At 44.9% G+C, this 27,183-nt stretch overlaps 2 protein-coding genes across 2 annotated transcripts in view; one reads left to right on the top strand and one right to left on the bottom strand.

Moving 5' to 3' along the window:
- The window catches only part of il1rapl1a (interleukin 1 receptor accessory protein-like 1a), a gene marked incomplete at both ends in the record, with an annotated part of 228,427 nt that extends 219,430 nt beyond the window's left edge, over positions 1-8,997 (top strand). The window contains 3 exons of the mRNA XM_080753113.1: positions 5,340-5,510; positions 7,427-7,471; positions 8,276-8,997. Coding sequence (XP_080609239.1) covers positions 5,340-5,510; positions 7,427-7,471; positions 8,276-8,997 — 938 coding nt within the window. The remainder of the gene's footprint in view (positions 1-5,339; positions 5,511-7,426; positions 7,472-8,275) is intronic.
- A 9,666-nt stretch (positions 8,998-18,663) lies between these two features.
- Positions 18,664-20,467, bottom strand: nr0b1 (nuclear receptor subfamily 0, group B, member 1; the record flags this gene model as incomplete). Its single annotated transcript, XM_080753380.1, has 2 exons — positions 18,664-18,905; positions 19,771-20,467. The coding sequence occupies 2 exons, from the start codon at positions 20,465-20,467 to the stop codon at positions 18,664-18,666; spliced, it is 939 nt and encodes a 312-aa protein (XP_080609506.1).
- Between the last annotated feature and the right edge of the window lie 6,716 nt (positions 20,468-27,183).

Genomic DNA, 27,183 nt, shown 5'->3' on the forward strand with positions numbered 1-27,183 from the left:
GTTATGCCACATCTCCAGTATAGACTTGATTATGCTTATAGTTCAGTGTGGTATCAAGCACCGAAAATAGCCGACCTCCAAGCTCACATTTCGCCGCGCTGAGCTCTGCTATTTTCGATGTTTTCACCAAAAGGCCCCTTTCGAAATTTCAGCCCCTGAACATTCTCTTCACATCCCTGGGTCATAGCCTCCCACCCTCACATTACCTGGCCCTTTCTTACTAATGTCTTTTGTCAAGAACGGCAGGAAGTATAAGGCTGTGTGAGTGTGCGAGCGTGTGCTCTGACAGAGCATCTATCCATAACAGGCTCTCTGGTAGACACAGACGCCAGTGATCAGACTCCATCTCCACTTCTATCTCAGTGACAGCAGCCCATTTTCACGGTCTCCCTCTGCAGCGCTCTCTCTCTCTCTCTCTCTCTCTCTCTCTCTCGCTCTCTCCATTTCTCTCTCTCTCCATTTTTCTTTCTCTTTCTCTCTCTCTCTCCCTCCCTCTCTCTCTCTCTCTATCTCTCTGCCCCCTTTCTCTCTTTAATACCCCTTCTCACACACACACTCACACACACACGCACTCATATATACACAGACACCCTGGCGCTCCTGTGTGTGTGTGTGTGTGTGTGTGTGTGTGTGTGTGTGTGTGTGTGTGTGTGTGTGTGTGTGTGTGTGTGTGTGTGTGTGCGTGCGTGCGTGCGTGCGTGCGTGCGTGCGTGCGTGCGTGCGTGCGTGCGTGCGTGCGTGCGTGCGTGCGTGCGTGCGTGCGTGCGTGCGTGCGTGCGTGGCTGCACAGGGGAAAAAAGAGGAGACAGATTTTCAATTTGTTGCCCATTTAAAAAGAGATCAGTCTCAATATGTCATGGAATGATGCCCACCCTCCCCTGTGGAGGCCCAGACAGCGGGACGGGACCGGGGGACGGGACCGGGGGGGGGGGGCTCTCCAGGCTGCCTCCCTAGAGCACAGATAGGAAAGCAAACATCCAGAAATTGGATAGCAACTTTTGTTTCTTCTCTACAATTCTGTTTGCTTTTTGCCTTAGTTTTCCGGATCTATCTGTTCAGAGCCGGTTTCTTCCCCTCCCCTTTGAATTGTCTTCGCTCTCTGTGTTGCGCCGTATTGAACTCATATTTTAATCATTGGATCATCCCTACAGTATAGCAGGAGTCATCTATTATAGACGGTTTTGTAGCCTAAAATGCTCACGCTGCTACATAATTAAATTGGACCGACAACGGCGATTGGTACGAGCTGTTTTGAATTCCCAGGTCTTCGCTAGACGGCTAATTTGCCGGGGCGTCCGTTAATTTGGAGGTGCCGTTTGATGTTTGTAACGAGTGGATGGCCTCTTGCGCAAGTTTCAAAGCTGCGTTTGCTCCTCAAAGAGCTTGTGAAAACGCCAGCATCCATACTTGGCTGACCCACATACCCAGCCAGCCTCTGCTGAGCATAATGACTAGGACTCACTCTGCTCATGCTATACCACCAGATTGCTTTTTTTTCTTTTGTCTATTTTCTTCTTTTTCACTTTTTTATTTTTTTACTTTTTTTTTCTCAGTTCTCCCCACTCTCTCTTATGGGAAATCATTTTGAGATTTGGGGAAAATGGGAGGGTTCACTCATGATTGGAGTTTTTTCTCTCTACCCCTTTTTTATTTGTGCGTGTGTCTGTATATGCAAGTCTACAGACTCTGGTTTGAGATGTAAGTAACACAAAACTATTTAACCACATGAACCATAGCATCCCCATGTTGGGTAACATTCAGCAAAAATAACAGATCTACTAGCTCACAGCGCACGTCGTGACACAACAAGTTGTTGAGCTTGTACGTCAGGTATTCCTGCTGAAAGTATTTGGTGTATAGGGAAAATAGCAGGGAACCAAGTATAGAGAGGGGTTTTTTTCATGCCCAGTGTTGTATTATTGGTGATTTAATATTTGGGGGGGGATGCAATTTTAATGATGTCACGCGCACGTCGCTTATCACCTATTCTACAGGAGTTAGCAGGTCAGGCAATGGATGGACTATTGATATGCATACAGGCTCGTTCCTTTGTTAAATCACCCTGGTGTGACACTACAGCAGAGTTTGAGTTATACTCCGAGAGCTATGGGGTCCCTCTAGCGGCGCCAAATGCGCCGCCGAAAAATAGGGCCCCCATAGTTATGGGGGTGGCCCCCATAGTTATGGGGGCCCTATTTTTCGGGTATAAAGTCGGCTAAAACGAGTATTTTCCTATATTAAATCATATTAAATCAGGTACTTTTCGGTATATAGTCTGGATTTCTTGGTACCAACAGTCAGACAACAAGTGCCAGTTTCATAAAATCATTCAGTTCCCAGAGCTTTTCAGTTAATCTACTTAGTTACTTTACACCACTGTCTACAACAGCAAGCAAACATTTTAGCCCGTGAACCTGTCTACAACAGCAAGTATGATGGTTCCCAAACTTTTTAGCCCGTGAACCAAGAGACATTACTACCTTGTACCAAACAAGTAGTGAAAATAGCAGATGTACAAGCTCACAACGAGTTGCTTCGCACTGTGTTCAGTGCGTTGTGACCCATACAACGTGTCTGCCACATCGGTCCAGACCCCAGTGTTAGGAAACAGCTAGCCTCGGAAACCCAGGCTTCATTGGCGATGGTTCTGGTACACCATAGCCATTAGCCACTAGCTAGCCCAAACGTTAGCCTAGCCAGGCAGCACAGCAGCATAACATAGCATTCATTCATCATTACAAGTCTATAGCCACGAGCCCACGACTCACCAGTGAGGACGCCAGGGCTAGCAGAGGGCGATGTTTAATGTCTTCATAGCCTAGGTTGTGTTGTCTTGGTGTTCTGTATATTCCTTTATGGCCGTATTGTTATAATCCACCGAGTCCATGACGCATCAGTTACGCACGGAGAGACAGACGTTCAGACAAGTTAAAAGGGAAGTCCTTTGAAAGCCATTTCCTCTCTGAACAGTGCCCAGAAGCACATTTCAAAACAAGAGCCTTTCTTTTTTTTTTTTGTCTATACAATCGATCATTCAACACATGTTTATTTTGAAATTGTACTGGAAATAGAAGTAGCCAATAGCTCCTACTTCACGCCACTGATGTCAGAGCCTCTACTTGCCGATCGGCAATATTTTCCCCCCAACCCCCCTTTAGGGGGTGCGGTGGGACGTGGGGGAGGGGGTGCGGCCGCACCCCCAGCACCCCTACTTCCCTCGGGTATGGTCTTGCTAAGACAGCGTTGTTTTGTTTGGTTGTTTTGTTGCTCTCCGGCGTGTCCGCCTTCCTTTGCCGTCCGGGCTGTGGCTAGAAGTGCAAAGACTCGATGCAGTGGTTCCTAGCTTAGCCTATGCCCAGGCCATGGCGAGACCACGCAGCTGGGTAGGTCTGCATCCAGCTGGGGGAAAGGTAGGAACCATTGCAGCGAGTGTGTTATAACCCGGACGGTAAAGGAAGACTCACACCCCACATTAAATGCGCCTGATTTATAATAATAAAATTAATAATAGGATTAAACGGTGTGATGTCATTGTTCAGTCTTACTGTCTAACATGTTTATTTAGTATATCTAGTTAACATAAATAATATAAATTCTTCCAATGGAACATAAAAAAAAAAAAAAAAAACGAAAAAAAAAAAAAAAAAAAAAAAAAACACACTTAGAAAAAAAGAGACCCCAAAGGGGGTTGTTGACTATGGGGTCCCAGACTTTAACTATGGGAGCTAAGCTCCCACTGGCCCCCGCATAACTCGAACCCTGCACTACAGTGTTTGTAAATGTTGTCGAATTGCATAAAGGTGCATTTATATAGCACCTTTATCCAAGCCGCTTTACAGAGGTTGTGCGTTACATTCACCCATTCATACACCGATGGCAGAGGAAACCATGCAAGGCACCAACCTGCTCACCGGGAGCAACTAGGCCCAGCAAGTGACGTCCAATCAGTGATGTCTCGATTGGGGCCAGATCTGACTAGTCATGGTTTGACTTGATCTGAATGTTTGTAACCAACCTGATTTCAACCAACAAAAATCCTGCCCACGAAAACAGACGTCCTGGATTAATCAGAGAGGGTCCGATCGAGGCCAGATAAATATCATAACTAGTCCCAGAATATATTCTATATCTATAATATAATCCTATAGTCCATATGACGTCCTGGTAATGACATCAGGATCATCCCCATATGGGCTGTGATCTGGCCTAGTTCTGAACTTCACCGGAGTCACCGGAGGACGTTATCATAAGGTCATCATGACGTCATTTGGCTTGCCGGGGGGGGTTCAGAGTCTTGCTCAAGGACTCTTCCACACTGACTCTCATAAAATGTTCACATCTTTTTGAGATGATGGAAGTGTATAACTTGTAATCCACATTTAATAAGGAAATACATTAGGTCTATAGTTATTGCAGTACTCTTTGTCTTTTCCATCTTTATGAATTACTATTACTAGTCCTTACCTGTTCAAAGATATGAGCTCCGAAATGATGTGCAGTGTGTGGGTTATGGGATGTGCACTGTGCACACAGTATATGAGGGATGGAAAGTAACTTTCTGTTGCTTACATGATAATATGTAGGAGCATCAATGTAAGAAAGACCCGTTTCGTTTAAAGGCTACAGAGATACTGTGTACCGATCTTCATGACAACATCTGAAAGAGGGCCAGCCAACACCCCCCCCCCCCCCCCACCCCCCCCCCACACACACACACACACACACACACACACACACACACACACACACACACACACACACACACACACACACACACACACACACAGAGCTGGTTAAACATGTTGCCCCATGCTAGATGCAGAATAGATATGCCTCATGCTAGATGCAGAATAGATAGTAGTTACACCATAAAAATGCTAATATACAGCATATGATTTGTGAAAGTGACAAACGGGCTTCACAGTTATGTCAGGTGTGTTCATATGCTAATGTTGATGCGATTTCAGATCAATTGCTCCAGCCACTGAGGAGAAACGCTGTGACAGACACTCAGACAGACACTCAGACAGACAGACAGACAGACAGACAGACAGACAGACACTCACTCAGACAGACATTCGCAAAATTATAGTATAGATAATCGCTTCCTTCCATGAGGGAGGGATCTTTCCCTTTCTTGAGTATGATTAAAGGAGGTCAGTAGTCCACACTAACTCTGGGGGAGCCCGGGATAGAACTGGGAACCCTCTGTGTTCTAATGACGGTTTCTCTACACCTGAGCCACTGCCGCCCCACTGATCATGCCCCTTCAACCATTTGTTTGTGTACTTTACATGTTGTTTTCAAGCCTCTCTCTCTCTCTCTACTGGGTGTTGCAGATAACAAGGACTATGATGCATACCTGTCCTACACGAAGGTGGATCCTGACCAGTGGAGCCAGGAGACCAGAGAGGAGGAACGCTTTGCCCTGGAGATCCTCCCCGACGTCCTGGAGAAACACTACGGATATAAACTCTTCATCCCAGACCGAGACCTCATTCCCACAGGAAGTAAGCACCGGCTGTTTGTGTGTCTGTGTGCACTGTACTCTACGTATAGTACATCGTCGTTGTTGAGTGGAAACCTTGTATGTCCAAAACCTTCCTTTTTTGTTATTATTTAAAAAAAACGATTTAAAATCGAGCATCGCAGCGGAAGTGGTTTACTGGTGCCACTACAAATCTCCCATTCCTTTTCCCCATAAGACTTTTACAAAAATATAAGAATTATGTTAAGCCTAGAACCAAGCCGTCCAGGATCTCAGTGAATCATGACCATAAAACCTTTGATCCTATATAAAAACATATTTTAATATTGAATTATTTGATATACTACTTTTAATAAATACCATTTGTTTAGCTATTTTCAAAATGTTCTTTTCACAGAAACTAAGGTTTCATGGTCATGATTCACTGACCTCCTGGATGGCTTGGTTAGGCTTGGCTTAACATAATTGTTATATTTATATGTTATAAATATTTTCTTGAAAGTCTTTGAGGAAATGAACGGGAGATTTTTTTAGTGGCACCAGTAAACCACGCCCACTGCGATGCTCTATAGTGAAAATAGCCGATCTGCAAGCACACAACGTTTCGCGTCGCGAGGCTTTGTGTGCGTGTAGATTGGCTATTTTCACTACTTTTGTGCGCCACTTTTTTATAATGAAGTAGGGCTTTAAATCCTTTAATTTACCAAAAAACATACACATTTGAAACTTGGAGATACAAGGTTTCTGCCCGACAGTGACGATACGTCCTGTGCCCATACATACACATACGCAGCAAAACCTTGTCTGTTGATTTAACTCTCACACTCTTCACAAAATGTGTGGTTCCATTTGTACACTCTCAAGAGTTAAATCCTCACGCAGGATTTTGACTGCGTACTTGCATGTGTTGGCGTGGACGCTCACAGTCGCTTGCACACTGCAGTTGCGGTGGAGTTTGTCACGTTTCTTACACTCATAATCTGAGCTCTTTGTTGTGTGTTGTGTGTCCTCAGTGTGGTTTCTCACTTGTCACTGTCTCGTGTTTCAACATTTAGCACTCCCAGGGCAAAACGGATAATACCCAGATCATGTCTCTTGTCTGTGAAAGCCAAAAACTAATTTTCTTCTAAAATCTTTCTTGCAATTGATGTGCTGGGGGTTGGGGGGGATTTATGAATCACACTATTTTTTTTTATACATTTTTTTGCAAAACACAGTGTGTGAGAGAGGAACTAACATATACTGTATGTATAATCAACTTTACGTTATACAGATAAACATATTTCTTATATGCTACCTTCTTACGCGAAGCAAAATACTAAATAGGTTTGACGGGCTCGACTGCTATCCCAGCAAACAATGCCAAACACAACCTGTGCTACCATCAGGGAGATCCAGCATATGCATTGTGCAGCTGTTTTATTAAGTGCCTTCGCTCGTCCAGCCTCGTGTTTTCATCCATGCATTTATGAATGCATGGAAATTCTGTCTGAACATATCCTCGCGCTTGCAAGTTCTGCTCAGCGGTCTGTCTGTGGCACTGGTACAGAGTCTTCTGTAGCCAGTAACGACGCCGTGCGCTTATGGGCAAACACACCCAAACAGACGCGGTCCAGACAGAATTAAACATCAGTGGGGAGACTCGCAGAGGCTCCGGGAGCCCCGTCGGATTATCCGCCTTCTTCCCTTTAATCAAAACTAAATTGGCTGCCAGTATCAAGTAGAACCCCAAATCAGCGCTGACTGATTCCCTATCAAGGGGAACATGGTGTTTGTGGAGAGAACGAAAACAAAGGGAAACAACAACAAAACTAAAACGGGGAAGAGTTGGTGGGGGCGGGGCCATGCTTCTGACTGTACTGAGTATATGTTGCTGTTTGTGTGTGCTGTGTTCTTCCTTGTGACCTGAGTTTTGAATGTGGAAATCTTTATGTTTAGGTCTCACCAATGAGCATTACCAGGATGACACAACACTCCTTGGAGGTACTCTCTTGCTCAGTCATTTCCTCTTGTATCAGCTCCTGTCATTCACTTGGTCCTAGGACACGGGAAAGAGAGAGGGGGGGCTTAAGTCCCATTTATGTCGATCACCAAAAATTAGTCGTACGACAAAGAATAGGCTAACACCTATGCTTTGGCATCACAGCAGTTTTTTTGAGCAGAGATGCCCGCCTCAGTAGACAGCGATTGAACCTAAATGTACTTTATAGCCTGTTCAGTTTTAACCAACTGCCATGCTTCATCTTCAGTCATTTGTAGTGCAACACTAAGTTCAAATTGTGTCTGTTGGGTCGAGTATTGCTTTCCAATCAGGATCCCTCACACTGCATGTGTGCATCACACACACACACACACACACACACACACACACACACACACACACACACACACACACACACACACACACACATCATGCATTTGTGTTTGCGTATGTGCGTCATCACTCACATGTACAGATACATCCATAAGTTTAAGACAAATCAAAAGAACATCAAAAGAACTACAAATTAAAGAACATACTGTAGTATACGTTTCAAAGACTTAAATTCCCCACTAAACTAGATACTGTAACAATGCCTGTAGAGTTGTGTGCTTGTTATTCCAGCTGTTGTCCTGTGTTTTGTGTCTGATACTGTATGTCCATCCATCATTGTTGAGTGTCGACGTTACAACGTCATGTCTTCAACTGCAGAAATACAACACGGATCGCAGCAGTATGGTGCGGCTCTTGGTTCATTCTCCATCTTCTAAAATGTTTTTTTTTGTGTGTTCCTTTTGATTTTCCAGCCTACATCGAGGATGTGGCACGCTGTGTAGACCAGAGCAAGCGCCTCATTATCGTCATGACGCCCAACTATGTGGTACGGCGAGGATGGAGCATCTTTGAGCTGGAGACTCGGCTGCGGAACATGCTGGTGACCGGCGAGATCAAGGTCATCCTGATCGAGTGCGCCGAGCTGCGCGGCATCATGAACTACCAGGAAGTGGAGGCCCTCAAACACACCATTAAAACCCTCACGGTCATCAAGTGGCGCGGCCCCAAGAGCAACAAGCTCAGCTCCAAGTTCTGGAAGCAGCTGCAGTACGAGATGCCGTTCAGACGCACAGAGCCCATGCTGAGCCACGAGCCGGCGCTGGACGTCAGCGAGCAGGGCCCCTTCGGAGAGCTGCAGACCGTCTCGGCCATCTCCATGGCGGCGGCCACCTCCACCGCCATGGCCCCCGCCCACCCGGAGCTGCGCTCGTCCTTCCACAACACCTACCACACCACCATGAGGCAGAAACACTACTACCGCAGCTATGAGTATGACCTCCCCCCGGGGGGCACCCTGCCACCTCTCTCCTCTCTGGGCAACCAGCACACCTACTGCAACATCCCGCTCACACTGCTCAACGGGCAGAGGCCGCCAGGGAAGAGCCGTGAGCACAGCCTGGAGGAGGCGCACGCTAACAATGCAATGCTGCCCCTGCTGCCAAGGGAGACCAGCATCTCCAGTGTGATCTGGTAACGAGGAGAGACTCGGCGTCAGGCGTAGGAATCAGGAACGGTTAGGCATGGGTGAGGCTGGGCATATCCTGACAGGGCTTAGGAGCACAGAGATGGGTCATCGACCCAGATCTGTATGAATAGCTACGACTAAACTCGGGAGACAGCGGTTTGGATGGATTCAGTGTGGATCGGACTCTTGCCGACTGACAACGAGGGATGGAGTTTGGATTTTAGACGTGGACTTCCTTGTTCTGTCAAGCAGACAGCTTCTATATTACAACTACATGAAACTACAGGAGCATTACGATCAAACTGACAACACACTGTTTCATCATTTACTGAGAGACGGACTCAACATGAACTCTGCAAGAAAATAAAAGAACCCACACACTATGGCACTTGTGCACATGCACACACAAGCATACATGTACACGCGCAAATGCATGCGTATGTGTACACACACACACGCAGACACACACGCAGACACACACGCACGCACGCACGCACGCACGCACGCACGCACGCACGCACACACACACACACACACACACACACACACACACACACACAATCATACATGCATACATGCATACATACATATTAAAGGAAAACAGGGTCTTGTACATATATTTCAAATTTATTTGTAGCATCAGTGTCTTCCTGTTTGTTTTAGTTTTTTATTCAATCATGTTTAATGTTTTATTTACTTTACGGCTTTGCTTTAACTTGTCACACAGAGTGGTATATCTTTATTTTCCCTTTTTTGTTTATTATTTTGTATCTCTTATTTCAAATCACTTATTTGAGACGCCAGTATGTCACGTACCTGCGCTGTTGTTATTTTTTCCAGTTTTTTTCTTTTCTTTATTATGTTTTACTTTGTGTTGTTTAAAATGAACGTTTTTAACACTTTTTTGGAAATTTGCCTGGACATTTTAGGAGCTTTGCGGAGCCGAAACTTCTTTTCTCTTTCGTTTCATTTTGTACCTGTATAAGGTGTATCTAGTTTAAAAGAAAACACTCTTTAAAAAGAAATCATAGAATATGCAAAAAGAAGGAGGAGCTTGATAACAATACAACGTCCTGTGGGACAGAGGACGAGGAGGAAGGCTTCGGGAGTCATGCCAGTCCTCCTCATCCCAACAGAAGGACGGACGGACTGACAGATTAACTGACTAACTGACTGACTGACTGAGCTCTCTCGAATGTCTGATTTATACTTAGTTGCGTGCCGGCGTTGCGCGCCAAAATAGCCAAGCGTGTGAGCTTGTAGATCAGCTATTCTTTGGTGTGTGACACCTGTTCGTAACTAGGTATAACTCAGACCTGATGCTCAGTTTGTACTTTGTCGTATGACCGCGTCACTTGCTGGCCGTTTGCGGCGAGTGACGCCGCTCTACAATAAAGTATGAATCAGGCTTCGTATAAAGCTTCATATTTTCTATCGAAACAAACAGCCTTGCTGTTTTAGCGTCATAGTGAAATGCCTCACCTTAAAAAAGAAATCTGTAGATTATTTTAAAAAGAAATCTATTTTTGTAACAAAACAACAACAAAAAAAGAGTTTGCTTGAGAAATCATACTTATTTGCATTTCATCTTCCATTGGAAAGGGGAGTTATGTATAAGTGTTATGCTGGTTTTGTACAAGACTTTGCAACGTGGTTCCTGGTTTGTTAGGAGACAATTCGGGTGGTGATTTTGAAGTCCCACATGAAAAAAAGTGTCCTCTACAGTTCTAGAAGTAAATGCATTTCTATTTTTATTTTATTTTTCAACATTCCCACCCTGATAATTTTTTGGGTTCAAATGGTTAGTTCATGTTTAAGCAAAGAAAATAATACATTTTTTGTGTGTTTTGAGAGACGTTTTTTACTATAATTGAAGGTGTGATTTCTGAGTATGCATAGCAAATAGATATGTATTCTATATATAATATAGATATTTATATAAATATATATAAACACAATTTTCACTTGGAAAGAAATGTCTATCTTTATAGAAACACAATCATTATCAGTTGCCCTCACTTTCTCACTGCATATTAAAAAACATTGATCTCCTTCTGACGTTTTCCTTATGTCTCTCCGACGACCATTCGTTGGCTCAGTGGTTTGACTCAGCTGGAGAATCTGGTCCGGACAAACCGTGGAGTGATGTCCGTCCCCCGTCCTCGTCCCCTGTCCCCCTCAACTATAATTGCTCTGAAGATCCTCTAACATTGTGTCTAATGTTTGCACTTAACCACCAACTGCGCCAAAACTACTGCTCACTGGAAAAAAAGACCCCGGTGCTACAGGTAGATTCAACATTCAAGATTGTATTTGTTACAGCCCATAGAGGTATACAAGGGTATAGGCTACCTACGTTTCAGAGTAAATACAGAGTATGTACACTAAGTAGTATGTGTGTATGGAGGCTGTGTGTGTGCGTGCGTGCGTGTGTGCGTGTGTGTGTGTGTGTGTGTGTGTGCGCGTGTGTGTGTGTGTGTGTGTGCGCGTGTGTGTGTGTGTGTGTGTGTGTGTGTGTGTGTGTGTGTGTGTGTGTGTGTGTGTGTGTGTGTGCGTGTGTATTGTATGTATTGTACAGTATAGCCTACATTGATGCCTGTGTGCAGGTGAAGGCTACTGCTGCAGTCTGTTATTGCTCCTCTCCTGGTGCTTTTACAATCTATATTGCTCATTATTGCTAGGTGGGCTTATATATAGTCAGCTTTTTCTGCTCAATGGTTTGATTGACGAGAATAGCCTATAATCAAACATGGTTGCATTTGAATACACCTATAGCCTAATAATCACCTCTGAGGAGGGGCAATTGTGAAGTGAGCATAAATGAATAATGTGAGAGCTAAATTGCACAACATGCAAATCGCTTTAGCCTACTTCAAACGGCACAGCACCGAAACACAAAATGTAATATAAGGCACAAGTTAGTGCCCATCTCTAGAGATGTATATGCAGTAATGTTGGTCTGCTTGTGGTGCACTTGCCTAAATCAACAGCAATGATTCTTGTTTCTCTAACAAATCAATACAGCACTGGCAAACATTTTCCTATACAGCTACAGCAGCATGTCAATTTACAGAGCAAAGCAGAAAGGTGAATGATTAGACAGTGCCGAATGCCCGAGGCCATGAAGTGGGTTTGACAGTTTTAAATGTGCTGATATAACGGAGACATTTCGGATTTGTGCCAAGGACTCTCATTTGACCCATGACAACTCTTAACTCGGCAACATGAGCCAAGAGAGCGGTTGAACACTGTCAAACAGTGCCATCTCCTGGGGGCTGACAATACCTGCAGAACAGAGTGGAATTCATGGAGATGGTCTATGACTGCACAGTGCACACACAGGAAGAAAATAAATCAGCTTTACTTCTGAGAGTCTGAGCTAGAACAAGAGGTAAGAAGAGGGAAATGAACAAAGAGAGGCTTGAAAGTGTATTCAAGAAGTTAAACAACAGCCCAGAAGCACATCTTTACAACTCATCAGCTAAACCTATAACTCAAGACCACGCATTCAAGTTCACATAACATTAGATTAGAAGCTATGGAAAAAGACAGGTGCAATAACAGCATCCATAAAAGGCTAGCTACTGTAGACCTATATCCATAACATAATAAACCATAATATGGAGCTTCAATGTGCCTAAACAGCGGTTCATGTAATAAAGATGCTGATAGCAGGAGGAGGAGGCATGCGCGGATTACACACCGTGCGTGGTGTCAGGTCTAAATAGAACTGGTGACTGTTGCATGTTGGCAGCCTCCTGCCTGACAGCTGGGGTTTTATTAGCAGACACAGGATTAATAGACTCTTTATTATCCAGAGCAATTAAGGGCTTAATTGGAGAGAAAATGGGCCCCATCGAGATGGAGCGCAGAGGGGAGATAGAGACAGAAAATAAGCATATCTTCATAGTACCGTCCTCACTTGTGAGCGTGTGTGATTGTGACAGTGTGCGCGCGCACGCCCGCCCTTACAATATTTGTATTATTTTCCTGCTATGCCTAGTCTGACCACCCACGTTTGTGAGTGAAGATTCGATGTGTTCATATCAACTATGGTTCATTATGATCAGAAGCCCATCATCAGAAGTCTGCTGTTTCTCTGCACCACCTGCATTTACCTTCACCTACCTACCTTTCCCCCCCCTTGGTAATCAATGACATTAGATCCTGGTTACGTCTTTTGTGTTGAGAGTAGGATAGGACTGCACCAATGCCTTTTATGGTCTGAGGTACACCCAGGGCTGGATTATCCATTGGGCCGGTGGGGGCGTTGCCAGGGGCCCTTGGCGCTCAGGGGCCCGTGGGGGAACTGGGCTGTGTGGTCATTGACAATTTACCATTAAATGTATGCGTTAATTAAAAATCAAATGTGCGGGCCCCTCCTCTGTTGTCTACAGGTGCTTTCTTGGCCCACAGATGATCACAGTTTACAATCCGAGCTGGGTAGTGCGTGTCGGGAGGGAGGGAGGGGGTGGGCTAAAAATAATAATTATGACCAGGGGCCATTGCTGGGGTTAATCCGTCCCTGAGTGGTCTAATGATCTGATTTTCAGCAGAGGTTCCATATTCAAACCCCAGTCTACCTGTAGTTTGATGATGGAGTACTTTGGAATGTTCTTTGTAAAGATATGCATGAGTAACTCAAAATGTCTCTGAAAGTCCACTGGGCACACTGTGTGTTTGGTGAACAGAAGAAAAGAAATCTCATTGACGTCAGTTCTGTGGTGTTTTGACTGGACACCCTGTGGATGCTGCCAGCGGTTGATCAGCCATGCATCTACTTGGTCAGATATGTGTTAGATTTATACCAAGATCATGGAAGCAATGTCATTCAGGTGTCAATCAACTCTAGGCAAGAGTCCCAGGGCTGTATTAACCATTGCCAGGGGCCCTTGGCTCTCAGGGGCCCTTGGGGGGAACTGGGCCGCTTGGTCATTGACAATTTACTAAAATGAAATGCATATGTTAATTAAAAATCAAATGCGTGGGCCCCTTCTCTGTTGTCTACAGGTGCTTTCTTGGCCCACAGATGATCATCATGGCTTAAAATCCGAGCTGGGCAGTGCGCGTCGGGAGGGAGGGGGGGTTATGGTGGAGAGTTGGGGGCCCTAAAATGTTTTCGTCCAGGGGCCCTCGCGGGGGTTAATCCGTCCATGGGCAAGACAACCAGTTAAAAGAGGGGGTGGGGCTAAAAGAAGCAGGAAGGAAAACAGTGAAACCACCTCTATGGCAGCCAACAGAGATGTTTATGAATTAAATAATCTGGTAAATGTTGTCACCAAATGAAGCGAGCCAGGGATAATAAACCAGTGTGGATATATCAGCATGTCTGTGTGTTTGGAGTGGGGGTTTCACTCAGTATTTCTACCATAACCAGCTGACATTAATAACTACAAGATAAGATGGACTGTGGCTAACACACTATCCTGGAGGAGAAGAGAGTGTTTGGGAGACATTTCAACAGGTTTCTGAGTGAGTATGGACACTATCTCATAATTCAGCCCTAGAATGGCTGTGATGATATCACTTACATTTGTCACCCACACAGGAGGGCATAGGAGTGATCTACAGTATGGCTTTATACTGTATGGAATACATTAAATTAATTAAATGTAATATCACAGCCACTCTAGGATTACAGTGGGACCTTTAACAGTGTTGTGGTGTTTTGAATAGTGTGCTTCAGGACCTGCTACCAAAGCTGTGCAGTAGAGGTGATCAGGACTTGTCACTGCATACCAGAGGATCCAGGTAGAGTCAGTCAGTCAGTCAGTCAGTCAGTCAGTCAGTCAGTCAGTCAGTCAGTCAGACAGACAGACAGACAGACAGACAGACAGACAGACAGACAGACAGACAGTACCTGGTTCTCCAGCTCAGCCCTCAACTTGTTGGGAAACAGGTTGCAGGCAGCAGTCTGTTTTCAGTTCAGAGGAACTCTGAGCACAGACAATAAAAATCCAAGCATTCAGGACAAAAACCAAATGTGATTTGTTGAAGCTAACTGTTTAAAATGTTCCTTTGGACTGGATGGGTTCCTTTGGACTGGATGTCATGTCAGAATCATTAAGAAACTAGAAGCAGTGCTCTTCCGAGCACAGGTCTCCACCAGGCCGTGCGTCCTGGTGGTGCTACTGTATAATAGGCCAATGTAAAAAGGGTGGCATATGTTCTTCACCTTAGACCTTTCATGGCAATCGGACGCTGCATGCATGATTTGAGGCATTGTGTTCCAAAAATGTGTTTTGCTAAGGTCTACCTGCTGGTGGCGCTATAACAGGTCATTGTGAAAAGGGTAGCATTTGTTCCTTGACATAGTGGGAATATGTGTGGCAAATTTCACGGTAATCGCAAGCTGCGTTGATGATTTGAGGCATTTTGTTCAAAAACGGAGCAATCCTGCAAACTTTGGAAGCTAATATTAGCCAATCAGTATGGAATATGAAATATCAGACGGATCAGACTTGATCACATGACTATAGAGATGCTGTGTACTGATTTGTGTTATTTTTGGAGAAAGTCTGAAGGAGTAATATCCAAAAATGTGTTTTACATAAGTCGGCCCAAAGGTGGCGCTATAAAAGGCTGATGTGAAAAATGCAGGGAAAGGGTTTTTCCTTGGCCTCTAGGGAGTGAGCTTACAAAGTTTGAAACTGATCGTGGAGTTATAGATAAAACCACAATTCGGCCTGTTATAGCGCCACCATGAGGCTGATTTCAAAAATTTGAAGTGGCATTTCTTCCTCAACCTAGTGGGACCGTGTGTGCCCGATTTCATGATAATTGGCGCTAGAACAGGCCCATTTGAAAAATGTGGGTCAGAGGTTCTGAATTGGCATCCAGGGAGTGTGTGCTCATTTTGGCAGCGACTGGCCAAACGGCGACTGAGATTAGGTGGTAACAAACTGCGAGGACGCACACACGCAAGCACTCACACACACACACACACACGCACGGACGGACGGACGGACGGACGGACGGACGGACGGACGGAGCGGCATGATACTGACCATGATATCACTATGGTCAATATCATGACAGTATTCTGGTCAGTATCATGTACAGGTATACTAGTCAGTATCATGTCAGTATCATGGTTAATATCATGTCAGTATAATGGTCAGTATCATGACCAATATCATGGTCAGTATCCTGGCATCATGTCAGTATCATGGTCAGTCTCATGGTCAGTATGGTCATTTGACAGCAGAGGAACTCAGCCCCCCCCCCCCCCCTTAAAAATATTGCTTCCAGTGCCACCCAAACTTCTCTGTATGCCCCCTGTGGGGTATAGTTTTTCCTCACCACTGTTGAGGAAAAACTATAGCTTGTCTTAGATTATCTGCAGGAGTACAACTCTGCAACTTTATCATGAGGAGGTGGATAGAAAGTCACTCAATCACAGCTTTGCAGCATTGGCACATTAGGATGAGTTTGATACATTTCCTACTTGGCTGTTAATAGATTTGTGCCAAACTATAAATACAATATTATGTAATAGTCAAAATACCAGGCTCAAACGTACTATGGTTATGTGCATAACATTTCCACTTGATGATTTGATACTCGACTTGATACTTGTGAATGCCTGCAAGAGATTAGATGGATATAGATAGATGGGGGTAGATACATAGGTAGATAGATACCTTTATTGTCACACAGGGAAAATTCAGTCGCCCAGAGGTGGCACAGCAGTTAAGGTTATACAGACTTGCAGGTAAAGAGTAAGAAAAAGAAAAAGTAAGAGAGAGACGCAGTTGATGTTACTGTGTCAGACAGTGCGAGTATAGGGCCTACCTTCTGGCAGAGATTTGCGCTCTGCTGAGCTCACCTTTCTAGTTTATGTGTTGATCCCTACAGTACATTAAAAACACAACACCCCCCCCCCCCCCCCCTTCCGAATGCTGGCACTAACGATAGCCTTTTTTTCTTTTCTTATTTTAGCCCCACAATCTTTTTACACACGTATTATCATGCTGTTGCACAGCTATGGATTGCAAAAGTCCCGCTGTCTTGTCTTCCAAATCCCACAAGTCGTAATAGAGCTCTGTTCATGGTCTGTTGGCTTTCTGATTGAGCAAGGCTTTTTCCAGGAGAGGAAATGTATTCTCTCTCTCTATCTCTCTTGTTGCTTATTTCTTGCTCTTCCTCGGATATGATATAAACCGCAAACAGCAACGACGCAAGGCTGAGTCAGACTGCCTGGTCAGGCTAGTTTGTTGGAACAGGCTAAAACAAGGCCACAGGGATCTAGCACAGGTACAGGCCATCTGGCCTACAAACAGTGACTAAATATTGTTGCTGCTCAAAATGGGAATTGTCTTGTGCTTGATTCCCCTATCAAATGACTCTTGATCATTATGTTAGTGTGTGAATAAAGTCAACTTAATTGTGTGTACTACTGTACCTCTAGTAGTCTCTTGAGTAAGGTCACATTATAGGACAATGCCCTACAACATTAACAGTGAAGTGTGCATAGAGTGATTGGCTTCACTTTGTGCCTCTGCTGTACCAATGTTGTTTTTTTTACAGTAAACCCTCCATCCTCCTCCTGTGGATTTTTGCCAGGGGCATTGTGGAAAATCCGGACCATAATGACCGGATTTTGGGGGAGCAAGTAGAACATTCCCTGAGGCAACTCAACTCCATGGGTAATTTTCTCAATTTCTTTCCCACCCTGCACTGTGTGTGTGTGTGTGTGTGTGTGTGTGTGTGTGTGTGTGTGTGTGTGTGTGTGTGTGTGTGTGTGTGTGTGTGTGTGTGTGTGTGTGTGTGTGTGTGTGTGTGTGTGTGTGTGTGTGTGTGTGTGTGTCCTCTTATTGTTCTAGTAAGGTGTGCAGTGGTATAAGGTTGCCCTCTTGTGGTCTGACAAGGTATGTCACCAGTATCAAGCAAGGTCCACCTGTGCTGTATGAATCAGCCATTATCAAAGCCAAACAGATGATGAGTTGGAGTCGTTGGCATAATGCTTACGTCATGTATATGAACCTGTGCATCATCAAAATCACAAAAGTAGCATACTTTGAGTTGGTTTGAATAAATATGACCCAGTTTTTCCAGGCAGCTAGCGCACATGCACTTTTAAAGCATTTCTACTCTAGTTTGTATCTATGACATAATTTATTCCAGGACCTTGATAAACTCACCCACCCCATGAAAAGAGTGTGAGTAAAAACATGTTTATGGCCACATCATTGACTAATTAGTCATTTAGCACAAAAGGATAACAGAAAATCATTCAGAGAATATTTTATTATAGAAAAATAGTTCATATAAAAAGCAATAAGTTATGAAGTCCAGCAGCTATTCATGATATATTTTCCTCTGCCACATCATACTATCTGGTCCTTAAAGAGTTGTAAAACTCTCACCCACACACAAAACACACACACACACACACACACACACACACACACACACACACACACACACACACACACACACACACACACACACACACACACACACACACACACACACACACACACACACTTGCCTGTGTTATACCATTTCATAGTCCTTGAAGCGCTACTGTAAACAGCAGCTAATCAATTCAGTCTGTTCCCTCCATCTCTTCTCCTGACCAACATGAACTTGGTGCTCTACTATGAGGCAGATGATGTTAGCAGGTGAAATCTGCCCAAAAACTCCCCCACTCTGTCCTTATGCGGAGAACTCCTACTTCCCATAGAACATCTCCAGCAGCGCCTCCTCCATGTTGACGGTCCCTATGACGGGCTTGAAGAACAGCTGGGCCACCGTGGGCGCGCTGATGGCCCGCAGCATGGACAGTGCTATCAGCAGCTTGGCGAAACGCGTGGTGTCTTCACGGTGGATCAGCTTGACGTGCTCGTTGAGCGCCTTATGCGCCTCCCGACGCAGTGACTGGATGTAATGGAGACAGCGAAGACCCTCTAGATCTGAGCAGGAGAGGAGAGGAAGATAATTTAGAGTGGGGGAAAATGTACAGTATAGTAGGCTATACTGATTTGTATAACCACATTTAGACATTATGTTACCTGTACTGGCTTATGGCACTATAACAAGACTAGCCTACCCCAAAAAATAAAACCCAAAAGTACCAACAAAAAAAGCAGTCAAATAATGTAGTCTATATGCAATAATAACATTTCCCTTTTCCAAATAATTGATATTATCATTAATGGAATGAGTCTCTCATCAGGGGGAAAAAAGAAAAAAGAAAATTTAATGTGAGAATAGTTTATGTTCATCTACTATGTTCTATGATATTGAAATGGCTTGTTATAGCCTATAAATAGAATATTTTTAAATAGCTAAAAATATATATTTCTTTATTCTTTCAACATTATTTTTATTCGGCTGTTATTATCTATGATGCTGCATGGTCTGAAGGAAGTCACACCAAAATAAGTTTTACTCTTATGTAGGATATACCTGTACACACAGATGTAACAATAGACTACAACCTTGAACCTTGAAAAATGCATATTATTAAGTATTATTTATAGCTATGTCATAGACTGACCACAAACCCCTTCCACTATTATGTCACCGACCTGTGAGGAGTGAATGATGGAGAATGGAAGCACCATCAGCAGCATAGGCTACATCAGTGTTTCTCAAAGTGGATTTCAGGGACTCTCTAGGTTCCTAGGGGGGGGTCTAAATTGACCCTTACAAGTCTGTAACTTTGACGGCGTACAAATGGAACCAAATGGACGGGTCCATTTGTACAATGTCAAAGTTAAGGAGAGACCTTGTAATTTCTATTAGTTTGAGAAACACTGGGCTACATAAACATACCTGGGTTGAACAGCACGGCTCCTTTCAGGTACGCATACTCCTTGGTGCTGATGTCCAGAGTCCAGCACTTCTTCAGGAACGCTTTGATAGCCTGGATATCCAGGACGGACACCCCGGCCGCCCCCCTGCTGCTGCTGCCGTTGCCGCCCTGCTCGGCCGGCGGCGGCGGCGGCTCGTCCTGCCGCCTGTCCGCCGGCGCCACGCCGGTGAGGATGCGCTGGAGCATGCTGGGCTCCGCGGTCTCCGTGGTCTCGAAGTCCACGCGGTCCTGCGCCAGACCCAGCACGAGCAAGGGCGCCCACTCGCTCCGCACCAGCGCCAGCTGGTCGTCCTCGGGCAGCTCGCGGAAGCACGGCACGTTCTTAACGAAGCGCAGCGTCTTCACCAGGACGGCGGAGGCGGCTTTGCACGTCACCTGCGGCGAGCGGAGCGTGCCGCGGCGCCGCGTCGAGCCGCAGGAGCACGCCTGCTGTCTGAATGGGAGCAGCGACGAGGCGGGCGCGGAGGAGGAGGAGGAGGACGTGGTGGTGCTGGTGGTCCGGCTGTGCGCGAGGTGGTGGAGCGTGTGTTGATGCTGCTGTTCCTCGGCGGCCGCGATGCTGTCGCTCTTCAGAATGCTGTAGAGTATGCTGCTGTTGTTGTTGTTGCTTCGGCCACTGGCACCCCGGCAGTGGCAGCCGCCCTCTAGAGAGGCCATGGCCGCAGCCTGCTCTGCATGGGCTGGCTGGACGCCTGGCTGCTGTGCTGCTGATGCTGCTGCTGCTGCTGCTGCCTCCTCGCGCTGCTGTCTCTTTGAAGTGCTGGAGGTCAGTGACAGAGGGAGCGATATTTTCTTAGCCCCTGATGCCCTCGCGCAGAGCAGCAGCACATTTATATTAGCTCCTGTCTGGTCCCGAGTCCTCGTGCTTTGAAAACTTGTTTAGAGTATTTTTTACATAATTCCGCCTCCCGGTCACAGACCCCTCCCCTTTCTCCGCCCACATCTACGCCCTCTGTCTCTCGCGTCTCTAACCCTCTGTCTGTCTGTCTGTCTGTCTGTCTGTCAGACAGATTGACACACACACACACACACACGCGCGCGCGCGCACACACACACACACACACACACACACACACACACACACACACACACACGTCAGAACAATTTAATTTCATAAATTGGTCTGTAAATACAACATCAAACATAATATAGACTACATAATGCTTTTATTTGGCTATATTTAAACACCTATACAAGATTGGTATATAGGTGTCACACACGCACACACACACACACGCACACACGCACGCACGCACGCACGCACGCACGCACACACGCAGACAGGCAGACAGACACAGAGAGAGAGAGAGCAAAATTTAATTTTATAAATTGGTTTGTGCCACATCAAACACATTTCCTATAATGTTTTTATTTGGCTATATTTAAACACCTATATGAGATTGGTGTTGGATTTGATCTATTGGATCTAAATTGATCTATTGGTTAATTAATGAAGCTGATTAATTAACTGCTGCATGCACCTGCCTTTGAGCGTAAGTGCACAAGTCAGGGAGAAAGGGAGACAAGGAATCAGACCTCAGTACTATTCTCAGCGTTTACCTTGACTCTCTGGCGGTGCCGTTTATCAGGCACCAGCCGGTAAAAAATAGGCCACAGACGGATCTGAAGGCTTAATTATTTTAGGGACAATTTATATGATTTTCTATGAGAAAGAAGCAGGGAGAGCTGCACTGTGAAGGCCAGCCGCCAACCTTGACTCGGACACACTGTTATTGATTTAACCGTGAAAACAGGAGCTGGTGAATTATGATGTCATGACTCAACGCTCTCCTTGCATCTGTCACTAAAGGAGGACGGGAGGGGGGAGGTGTGTGTGTGTGTGTGTGTGTGGGGGGGGGGGGGGGGGTAACCTTAGGGTGGTGTGTGGGTAGGGGTGGGGGGCAGGAGGGGAAGAAGCAGAAATTGGCAAATGAGAGGCTGAGAAAGACAGGGTTGGATAAAGCAGATGAATTAGGGGTTTATCTTAATTGCTCCTAAGAGGGTTCAGACAGGTTAGGGTTGACTGCTACCACAGAAAAGGAGAAGGAGGGGGGGGGGGGGGGCTCCAGGGAGTAATGTGTGAAGCATACAGGGACACGCAGGTTAGGAGAGATAATCCAGAAAGATGGAAGAGAGAAAAAAAAAGAGAGGTAGCAGAACAAATAATGAATTTGGGATTTTATTGTATGTGAGGAGTTGGAGTTGCAGAGATAAGTAAATAGCCGGGGAGCCACAGGCCCAAAAACTCAAAGAATAGGCTTTTACCTGTGATGTCATGACATACTTTTTATTTTTGTTTTTTCTATTCATTTGGTCCTTAAGGTTCACAGAATGAGAGGCCTGCTCTGCCGGAAACTCTGCGAAAAAAAGTTATGTCCATTTGTATATTCACTCCATCGACTTCAATATACAGGAAAGAAACACACCAAAAAAAATATGCTTTAAGTAGCATGTGAGGGGTCAAACTAGTGGTTCCTGATGATTCTGAATCCATTGCAAGCATTTGTTTTGCATGAAAAACATTCCTTGGCTTGGGCTAGAAAACGGACCAAAATAACGGTGAAAAGTGATGACTCATCACTTTTCACAGGTTTGAGAGGCTGAAATCTATCCCAAGGAATGTTTTTCATGCAAAACAAATGCTTGCAATGCATTCAGAATCATGAAGAACCTTTAGTTTGACCCCTCACATGCTACTTTTTTTGGTGTGTTTTTTTCCAGTATAGTGAAGTCAATGGGAAACCTTTTTTCGCAGTGTTTCCGGCAGAGCAGGCCTCTCATTCTGTGTACCTTATTGACCAAATTAATAGGAAAAACTAAAATTTGGAGTATGTCATGACATCACAGGTCTTCTATCATTTTGGCACAGTGGCTCCCCGGCTAAGGGAAAATGTCCTGGCTGACTCTACTCTGGGCAATGTAAAGGCCTGTCCATACTTGGACCAAAATGGCCATTTTCGGTCAAATGTAGTCAATTCGACTACAAAATGACGTCACTCGCGAATTCTGAAAAGCATTAGACCGAAAGAGAGTTCAGAAATTTGCATGTCGGAAAGTCCAACTCACCGAACATTTCGGTCAAAGTAGCCTACTATGGACAGGCCTTTAGGCATGGGTGCACATGATGACTGTGGAACGGAACAAAGGGAGTAATGGATATCTACAGACAAACTTGGGCATGTCCACTCTACTCAAGTTGGTGGATTGGCACTGACTCCACTTATAACTGATTCTAACCCTATTGATATGCACCTCAGACGGTCCTGAGTCGGCCATCGCATCTCGAGGCCACTTCTGTTGGTGCACCTGCGTGAGATTGACCAGTCACAGCCCTGCTTGTGTCAACATGCCCACATTTGTTGACACGCCCACACTCCAGCGCAAGGTTTGACTGCGTTTACCTATACTTGAACAAGGCCCCCACAGCTGTCGCTTCTATGCCACTCCTTAAAGGTTGGCATTGGCATGGAGAAAGAGTGGCATTGGAGGCCTCGCTGCATTCATAAAGTAACAGTGAGAAGGACCTCAGTCTCCACTTCACTGCGAGAACGACAACATAGACGTAGGTGATCGACGTCCTGTAGCCACGAACGAAGACAGGATGAAAAACTTGTGGCAGGGCCAGAACATTGTTCAGAGAGAGAATATCTTTGTATTGATTTACTGGAGAGAGAAAAGAGAAAGATTTTTCACATGTTTATACCAAGGTCGCTGCGGGATAAACAGCCTTCGCTCTGCCTGTCTCTTCTCCCGCTCAAGGCCCAGCCAACACAGGTTATAAAAATCCTTCCGTCTCAAGGAGAGATTACATTATGTCTTGTTGCAAAGGCACAGGCACTGAAAAGATGGCGATCTCTCTCTCTCTCTCTCTCTCTCTCTCTCTCTCTCTCTCTCTCTTTGTCTGTCTGTCTGTCTGTCTGTCTCTCTCTCTCTGTCGCTCCTCTCTGTCACTATCTCCTAGTCACACTCTTTTACTCACGCTCATCTTCTCACTCTTGCTCTTATACTGTAGGTCCCTCCTTTTGTTCCTTTTTTAATTTATCCAGTTTGCCATGGACAGGAGTGAGGTGACCCTCACCCATCTCACAGAGAACAAATATGTTTCTTCTGAGGACATATGGATGGTATGTCTCTGTGCACTTCAATATACTGTGTGCACTGAAGACAATTGCCTTGTAATGGTAACTGCGTTTGCTCTCGGTCGCTTTGTCAACATGTTGTTGTGCTCTGGGAGATTTGCCAGTGAATAAAGGAATAGATAGCCGAAAAAGAGAGAGGTGGGGGAGGACGGGTGTATCGGCCCCACAGATCCAGTGTGTTCTCCTCTGCTCTGTGATATGGAACAGACTCCCTGGGTCAGTGCCTGCTGGTCCTGAGCCCAGTTTATCATGGCTCAGCATGGGTCGGACGGCGGACTCTCCCAACCCTCTCCCGTAACCGTAGGCAGGGGCGTCACAAGGGGGGGAAAAGTGGGACTGAGTTACTAGGGCCCCAAGGTGGAGGGGGCCTTAATTATTTTATACTTAGAATATTGAAAAATAGCAGATATACAAGTTCACACCGCGCTGCGAGCTTGTAGATCTACTAGATCTACAATCTACTATCTACTAGATCTACTGGTGACATCTCTCCATTCCGACATGGCGACACTCCGACATTGACTTCTTATTGTCGGAGTGGCGGCACTTCCATAGAGGTTAAGTTTAGGGTAAGGTTTAGAGATAGGTTTAGTGTCGGAATGGAGACCTGTCGGAAAGGAGACATGTCGGAATGGAGACATTTCAAAGACTTGCACAAATGTTCACGACATTTCAAAAATAGCAGATCTACAAGCTCGCAGCGAGGCACTCAGTGCCGCGTTGTGAGCTTGTATATCTGCTATTTCTCAATAGTTAAAGCACAAAATAATGTGTAATAATGCGTTCCTAGTTTAAATGGGTTAAACCCCTTCCCCCTATGAAGAACATTCACTGGGGGCCCGCAGTGAATCCTTGTAACCAGGGCCCAGAATTTGTTGTACCCAGGGCCCAGAATTTGTTGTACCCAGGGCCCAGAATTTGGTGCGACACCCCTGACCGTAGGCGCCTAGCCAACACTCCTCTCACAAAACAACCTGTGTGTGTGTGTGTGTGTGTGTGTGTGTGTATGCGTGCGTGTGTGCGTGCGTGTGTGCGTGCGTGCGTGCGTGCGTGCGTGCGTGCGTGTGTGTGTGTGTGTATGCGTGCGTGCGTGCGTGTGTGTGTGTGTGTGTGTGTGTGTGTGTATGCGTGCGTGCGTGTGCGTGCGTGCGTGCGTGCGTGCTGTCTCCTGCAGGTAGCCCAGCTTGTCCACCATGTGCCTCACATGTGCTGCTTGTCACTCTGGGGGTCAAGGTGGCTACATTTACTCAGAAGACTCCCTGCTGTGCCTGATCTAAGAGGGCCTCATTATACTTTAACCACTTAACCACAAACCATTTCTAAATTAGTTTTGAAAATAGTCGATCTATATAAGCTCACAGTCGTGCGGTGAGCTTGTGGATTGGCTAAAATGTTTATAAACACCTATAATGACATCCAGTGATGGAAAAAGTGCTCATATGTTTTACTTTAGTGAAAGTATCAATACTGCAATGTAGATATGCACTGTTAAGTAGAAGTCCCGTTCTCAAAAAGTAAAAGTACAAAAGTATTATTGCTATCAAAATGTACTTGAAGTACAAAAGTAAAAGTAGCCATTATGCAGAATGTTCCACACCCATTTTACAAGTTTTCAAATGTATAATTGGTATAAAAAGTGGTTAATGTATGATTTGAGTTAATAATCGAAATCCGCCAATTAACTAGAAACTAAAGCTGTCAAATAGTCTAATTGTAGTAGAGTAAAAGTACAATATTTGCCTCTGAGATGTATTGAAACGTGGAAATACTCCAGTGAAGTAAAAATTCCTCAAAACTGTACTTAAAGGAGTAGTTCACCCCCAAAATGACTTTTTTTCTATTGATTACTCATGCCATGGAGAGTAGAGTTCAATAATATTTTTAGTTTTTGTCACATTCCTAAGACATAAATGTGATAACAATAAATTTACCCCCATTCATTTCGGATGGTGACCCGTTTCGAAACGGGTCACCATCCGGAATCAATGGGGGTAAATTTACTCAAATCAAATTTTTGTCTTAGGAATGTGACAAAAACTAAAAAATATTATTGAACTCTACTCTCCATGGCATGAGTAATCAATAGAAAAAAAGTAATTTTGGGGGTGAACTACTCCTTTAAGTACAGTACTTAAAAATGTAATTAGTTGCTTTACACCACTGATGACATCCCACCAATTTGGGACCCCGCGGTTAAAGTAGTTCAGACGAGGACGCCTATGGAGCTCGCTCGCCATTGCTGGGCAAGTGGGTGACCGCGCTGCTGTGGAATAACAGCATGCACTTTCACCTGAATGATTCCAAAGGGGAGAATGAAAATATTGGCAAATAAATAAATAGTGCAAGTATCAGACAACTTCAAGTTCAGAGTCAGGTCCATAGTGTCCCTCTAGTTACGGGAGCGTGTGTCGCTGTTACTACATCTCATCTTTTCGACACCCGACTCTAACTCTCACCCTAACCTTAACCTTAGTGAGTCGCTAACCCTCCGGTCGAAATGATGGGCGTTCGCAAAAGCGAGATTTCCCCCTAGTTACAGCTGTTTAGCCACTGCAGCAACTGAATGTGAATGGAATACACTGATTGTTAATACAAACAATACAATTCAAAAAATACATACTCAGGGGTTAAAGTAACAACTGTGATTTTGCTGTGTCCAACTGTATATCCTTCTCCTGGTTGTATGGATTATATGATTATATGTCTACAGGACATTGTACACAACACAACACAAAACAATTCAACACAATACACTACAACATCACACAACAGAGGCTTATGTGTCTGTGATCTCCAGTTCTCTCAGTAATTGGTGTGACACTCAGACAGGCTCTGTCAGACAGCATCTGCCGCGGTGCAGCATTGTGTCTCCTGCTCAAATTTAGAGCAAGGTCACTGCCAAACAACCGACTCAGTGAGGGGACATGGGAAAAGGATGGATGGTTGGCAATGTAGGACGGATAGAGGGATTTTGCTGGTTAAGGCAGTTTAGGATATTCTAGTGTGTGGTGTGGTGCATGCGGACGAAGCACACAACACAGGTTTGTACACTGCTAAATCCTGAGCGTGAGAGTAATTTAACATGTAAGTTAACCCATTAAGATCTGAAATAAATAAAAAAAGCTAAAATCCTAATGGTTTTCTATATCAGTGGTGCTCAACCTTTTCATGTCAAAGACCCCCTGGAATTATATATATATATATATATATATATATATATATATATATATATAT

Source organism: Nannobrachium achirus (assembly GCF_963921795.1).
Source record: "Nannobrachium achirus genome assembly, chromosome: 22".
NCBI classification, from domain to species: Eukaryota; Metazoa; Chordata; class Actinopteri; order Myctophiformes; family Myctophidae; genus Nannobrachium; species Nannobrachium achirus.